The sequence below is a fragment of the Galeopterus variegatus genome, unplaced genomic scaffold (assembly GCF_000696425.1).
Source record: "Galeopterus variegatus unplaced genomic scaffold, G_variegatus-3.0.2 Scaffold3712, whole genome shotgun sequence".
NCBI lineage: Eukaryota > Metazoa > Chordata > Mammalia > Dermoptera > Cynocephalidae > Galeopterus > Galeopterus variegatus.
In genome coordinates this window covers 232,428-239,097 of record NW_007729823.1, presented here as the reverse complement: position 1 = coordinate 239,097, position 6,670 = coordinate 232,428, and the positions used below count along the sequence as shown (strand labels likewise).

The 6,670-nt window shown below is 36.6% G+C and overlaps 1 protein-coding gene across 2 annotated transcripts in view; it reads left to right on the top strand.

The window, feature by feature from the left end:
* RXFP2 (relaxin/insulin-like family peptide receptor 2) overlaps positions 1 to 6,670 on the top strand; it is a 65,870-nt gene that overhangs the window by 23,002 nt on the left and 36,198 nt on the right. For both annotated transcript variants that reach the window (XM_008585787.1, XM_008585786.1), the window contains exons 3-5: positions 2,355 to 2,432; positions 4,423 to 4,528; positions 5,340 to 5,411. In XM_008585787.1, coding sequence (XP_008584009.1) covers positions 2,355 to 2,432; positions 4,423 to 4,528; positions 5,340 to 5,411 — 256 coding nt within the window. The remainder of the gene's footprint in view (positions 1 to 2,354; positions 2,433 to 4,422; positions 4,529 to 5,339; positions 5,412 to 6,670) is intronic.

Below are 6,670 nucleotides of genomic sequence, written 5' to 3'. Positions count from 1 at the left end.
TCGGTGTTGCTCCCGCGCCTCGCTCAACCAGTGAGCGGGAACCGGTCTGCATATGGGATCCAAACCCTTGGACGGGAGCGCCGCCGTGCTTCCCAAGCGGCGCACAATCCAGTGCGCCACCGGGCCGGCCCCTAAAATGTTATATTTTTAAAAAATTGAAATTATATATTTTTTAAAAATCTACTTGAATACTCATGTTTTAATTTTAAGGGGCTTCCTTTAACCATTTCATTATGGCTGATAATTTGGTTCAGCTGCAAGAATATCTGTAAAATGTGAATGGGCTCACCTAGAGAATTAATTGATTGAAAAGACCTATATTGAGTGTCCACTGTAAACCAGGATCTCTCTCCAAATCACTGGGACACTGTGAGCTCAAGGGAGACAGGGTCTTGACCTTGTGGAGTTCATGTGGACAATGTGGACTAAGCAGACGATAAACCTGCGTGTAAATAAATTACATAATCTTAGAGAGTGATAAGTACCATGAAGAAAATAAAACGGGAGAATGAGCTAAAAAGCGACCTGGAGGGAGGGATACTTTAAGGATGTAACCAGAAAACCTGTTTAAGAAGGACGACATTTGAATTGAGAACTAAATGAAAAAAGAAAGACACCATGAAATTCTGGAGGAACAAAATTTGAGGCAAAGGAAACAGCAATTGCAAAGCCCGTGAGGCTGAATGAAACAAGATGATGTTTTTGAGACAGAAAAGCCTGTGTGGCATGAGCAGAGCGAACAGGGATGTAAATAGAGGATGAAGCGGTAAGCAGAGGCCAGATCACAGAGAGTCTTACAGGCCAACTACATTGTATGTAACTATGATGTATATCAAAACTGTATAAATTGTCTATTCTAATCTGTCTATTTTTCTCTGGAGGAAAATGAGGACAAGAGGTTGAAATATCTCATTAGTCGCAGAGTAGACACTAGCACTCAGATCTCCTGAATCTGAATGAATCCCGTGTGTCTTCTGCCACACAGAGCTTCCTTCCTCTCTGCAACACGGCCCAACTAGCAACCAAAGTGGGCAGCAGAGCCCAGGAATGCCACACATCTGTCTCTCCAGCCTGCTCTCCTGCCCCAGGTGCTCACGCATGCTTCCCTCTGATGGGAACAACCTTCCACCCACACTTTCCATGGATCCCTCCTAGTCAGCCTTTAGAACTCAGTCCGGATATCCCCTCCTTCAGGAAGGCTTCCCAGCCATGCTGAAGCCTCATCACCAGCCCAGGATGGTGCAATTTCTCTCTGATCCCACAGCATCTTACGTGCATCAGTACAGCCATGCTAAGTAGACCACCTCGTCTTTTCACTGTGCTTCTCTTTCTAGATATGAACTCCTTGATTTGTTGTCACCAGAGCCTAGAACAGTAGAGTACACAGTAGGCACTCAATCAGTGCTCGGTTTTGGGGGTGGGTCTCTGGATGCCAATGGGCAAGTCACTCAAATTCCTGGCCTTTACTCTTTGCTGCATGGGAATCAGAGACCATGAGTGTTTATCTACCTCATGAGGATGTCCTGAACCCAAATTAAATAATGCATGTGAAGAAGATTATAACACAATGAAATCATAGAATCATTGAGAATATTAATAAGAAATAGAAATAAGTCCAAGATTGCAGGGATCAAAGGAGCCTGTGAGCAATTACTTAGTTACTTTTCAATATCTGTGACCTTCAGCATCATACATTATAATGTGTATTTTATTTTTGTAGCTACAATAATGGTACTTTAGAATTAGTCCTCCTTTTTGTAACTAAAAAATATAATTTTATCACAAAAAGAGTAGGAAAAAGCAAATAAGCAGATCATATTAATATATGACAAATTGAGGAAATGTTATTTTTCTCAACAGGACTTGACAGCCTTTATTAAAAAGCACTTAGTTCCTGCTTTATTAAAAAGACCAGGTGACATAAATTTTATGAGAACTCATTACATCTATCTAATATACATCTACATATATTTATGCAGCAATATGCAGATGACAAAAATAAACTCAGATTATATTTTCTTCTGAGGTCTTCAAAATTAAGGCCAAACATCTTGAATGTCAGTATTAGAAATAGGTGATATTTTTCAAGGTATATATCTATGTAAAATAATTATATATTGGCACTAAATATTTTATGATACATACATTTAAAATATTTGTAATTGTAAAAAAGGAAAACCCTACAGATGTTTGCCTAGCTTTTTCTTCCTTATTATTTATGTATTTAAAATATCAATTATTCTATTACTTAAACAAACTTTTTATTTAATTTCATTATCAAATTTTTATACTTTTTTTGTAATAGGATATTTGATTTCTGGAATGACTGACACATATTCATCACCATTTCACAGGTGACACGAGCGGATGGGCCACCATATTTGGCACCATCCACAGAAATGCTAACACGGTGGCGTTAACACAGGAGTGCTGTAAGTGATATTGGCTCAAGCTTCAGTGGCAGCTTTGCAAAACACTATGATTCGTGGTGTGTGGATTTGTGTGGTAGTGTGATAAGTTCCCTTCGGAATTTAATTTTAGTTCACTGTATTTCACTGGCCAACCAGTCAACTGTCTGTCTGTGGGACTGAAAAGATAAAAAGAAGAAAACCGCCATCTCCTAATTTTATGTATTAGTCTATTATTGCAAGAATACATAGGTATTGAATAATTGTGACAAATAGTAAGGTTCTTATTCTCTTTAATTATTTTCCTCAGTAAAGACACTGAACACCCACTACTTTACAGTCCCTATGCTGGGCACTGAAAGTACAATAATGACTAAGATTTGCCCTGCCCCACAGTACCTCTCATCGTAGCAGAAGGACAGATCGTACGGAAGCAGTGATGATACCGTGTTGTGCTCAATTGGAGGCACAATGTTTGCACAAGGGAATGAGGAAGTTTATTGGAAGAAACAATGGTTCTGCCAGAGGATGGGGAAAGATTCCCAGAGAGAATGACATTTGATATGGACTTTGAAGTCCTTGGATGGAGGGAGGGATAAGAAGTAACAGGAGAAAGATCAGCAGACACTGGGGTAGGAAGGTGCAGAGCGCGCTCCACAACACCTGTTCACAGCAACTCCAAGTGTGTGAGGTGGGAGGAGCAGGAGCTGAACCTAGAAGGCTGGACCAGCCAGAACAGGTTTGGATGCACACTTTGGAGTCTGGCCCCTATCCTGTACATAGAATTATGTTTATGTATGTGTGTGTGTGTGTGTGTGTGTGTGTGTGTGTGTGTGTGTGTGTGTGTGTAAATAAGCATTGAAATAAGCTACTAAAAGTATCTTTAGGAAGTTGAGCTAATTAGCATTTATCTATTAATAAAATCTTTTTCAAAACTTTATATGCTAAAAGCATCTTTTGCATTAAGTAGATACACAATAAAAGTTTGTTGGCTTTACTCATTTTTAAAATAACATTTGGATAAAAGTGATCTAAAAGAAGTAGGGCAATGGGAAAGAACTTAGAGTCATATTTAAATAAATAATAATAAAAATATCAATTCAAAAATAACTCTCAAATCTTGCTTTCTTAGCTCCATCAAAACAAATATTCATAGAGTCAGTGGAGAAATCAAAGACTCCAGAAATACTCTCTCTCTCTCTCTCTCTCTCTCTCTCACACACACACACACACACACACACACACACACACACACACACCAGGTGATTGTCCCACGGACCTACTTGGCCTGATTCCTCCATAGATTTCTCATTCCATTATATGCCATTATATTAATAATTATGTAAGTTCCTTCAGGTAGATTCTGAAGACTTTTTCTTTATTCTGAATGCTTTAGGTAGATGGATCTTTGGTTTTCCCAGCTTTATACCTTCTCTACAATTTTTTACCTTCCACTATCAACTTCATAGTAATGAAAAACAAAGAACCAAAGTGAAAGGATACCTGCCTGGATTGATTTTAACAAGGGGCAATGGTGGCTATGGAAGAACCTGCATCTATCTCTTCTCATAGCTCTAAGAGAAGTGTGAAAGGGGAAAGATGGAATTAATTTTAATCAACAAGCATTTATTGAGAACTACGTTGTGCTATTCAATTGAATTGACTCAGTGATACTCATTAAGATTTATTCCATCATACTGCTGTTTTTCATTGAGGAGAATGTAATCTTCGCTATGTGACTTTTTGCTATTTAATATTTCTGTGGTTTCTTTCTACTCACCTGTTAAATGCCTCTGAAATGGCTACTAGAGGCTAGAACTGAGATGAACACCACATTAATCTACATTTGATTAGGAGAGAATTCTTATTTTATTTTACTATGGGCTGAATAAGTCCATTTAATAGATGTAAATTTTATACATTCAATGAAAAGAGAACAAGGTCAGTCACTGTAAATTCATAATTAAAGAAACTTATTTTTTTTCTACTGAAATTGTCCTCTTTTTGTCCCTAGTTCTAAATCAGTACCCACAACGTTGTGACTGCAAAGAAACTGAATTGGAATGTTTAAACGCTGACTTAAAGTCTGTGCCAATGATTTCCAGCAATGTGACATTACTGTGAGTACAACTCAGTTCTTGATAGTATTTGTTCCTAATGTCACATGAAACCATGGAAAACTCTATAGCGCTACTTTTATATTTCCAAAATAATAGAAATTCCATTTGAAAACACCCATCATCAGGGAATTCTGTATGCTTCTTCTCCAGGGGAAAAAAAATGTTTTAAAAACTATATGTAAGATTAGCCTGGTTATCATTTAACTCACAAATGTCTGTGGTCTGGAATTGATATTTTCAATTACTTTCTGACTTATGTAATATTACTGACATACCTGTGCTAAATGTTAAAAAAAAAAAAGAAAAAGAAAACACACTCACTTATTCTATCTCATTTTTAATGTTGATAATTTATCCAAGGCTACAAAGATTTAAAAGATCCATGAAGCTAGCTGTGTCATGCTGTACAATCTTTTCTATGCTTTACATAAATTTTGTATGAGCCTTGGGAAATTGAAGTCACGTCATCATCTGGACATGCATGAGTTAGTTAGGATCTTTGATTGTTTTTTGGTTTTGTTTGTTGTGTATTGTTAATTTACCCAGAGAGTAAAAGAAAAAGTTATTACCAAAGACTTTTCTGTCCATTATAGTACCAGCAAAACTTGTCAAATATTGGCAAACTACCTTAATTTTGCTTTATGAATTTTTCATTCTCTCATGGAAAGTTTTCAGTTATTGTCATGTTCAAATGTGTGTTATGTACCATGGAACATCACCAAATATTCTCTTCCCAAGCATGCAGTTTCTATGAAAGAGTTTGGTTGGCCATAAAAATCCATAATAAAGTCTGCTTTACATGTTATTTTAGGTCTCTTAAGAAAAACAAAATCCACAGTCTTCCAGATAAAGTTTTCATCAATTACACAGAACTTAAAAAGATGTAAGTAGTTATTAGTAGTGTACTTATGAGAAAACTCTTGTGATGTTTTAAGATGTTTTTGATCTAAAAATAAAATGAAATATAAAGTTTATTACTCATCATTAAATTAAAGTTTCTAAATGTAATTAAGATTAGAGAATAAAAAATTTAAAAGTATGTTATCTTTCCATTTTATAATGTAAATTAGCTGAACTGATTTTGTTTAAACTTTTTCAGAGTTAACTTGGAGTTGATATGAAACATCTCAGTAGGAAAATACACAGTTTCATACTTTTCCTCAAGATTATTTGGAAAATGACATTGCAGATTCAGAGGCACTAGATGTACTTTTAACTTGGAAAAAGACTGATGGCATAGACAAGAACACTCAGATCATTTAAAAAACTTGGTGATAGGATACAGATTGTCTCCCAGGATAATAGGAGCAACAGCACAAGAGTCGTGCAATCACCGACATTAGCTTATCTGAGGAAAGCAAATGTCAATAAACAGGGCACGGTCAGCAGATAGGAAATAGTATTTGGTGAGAAAGAGGCCATAGGCTTCCAGCATTATCCAAGAAAGAAAACTGGGATCTGGGAAATGCCATCCCTAGAGATGGTCTCTGCTGGGGGCAGAGATGGATCATCAATCTCCACCACAATTTTCATGAACTGTCTCTTAATTCTATGTATATCCCTTTGCTCTAATTCCCTACGTACCAAGCAATCTTATAGTGATTAATTTAACTTCTGAATTTTTTCATGCTAAAGTATTTGAAAAGTTGCACTGGATAAGAAATAAGAACATTCCTATGAATGAAATGGGATGCCTCCTATTCAAATTAGTGAATTGGGAATATTCAGGTTTATATATCAGCCTTTTGTAAGTTGGGTTAATGTCTGTCAGTCTCTCTGAGCCCAGTCACCCTGGGGCACTGGAGAGGCTGCACCTGCCAAGATGATCATTAGACTAGATAAATTTAGCAAGGTAATGCTGTATGCTGTAAGGCTCCTTGTTAGTACCATCAATCTTATTGTTTTATACTTCAACATCCAGCATAAAGGAAAAAGTTTCTAGAAATGCAAAATTTGTTAAAATCCAGGAATGAAAATGATCTGAATCTTTGCTGATATTGGACAGGTATATTTGGTTTGAAACACCATCAGTGATTCCTTGTTTATGAATGTAGGCACAGACTCCCTCATACAGGAAAGGAAGTCACTAAAGGAAGTCCCCTAGATAGACTCTTGGGTGTGCATAGATACTCAATCATACCT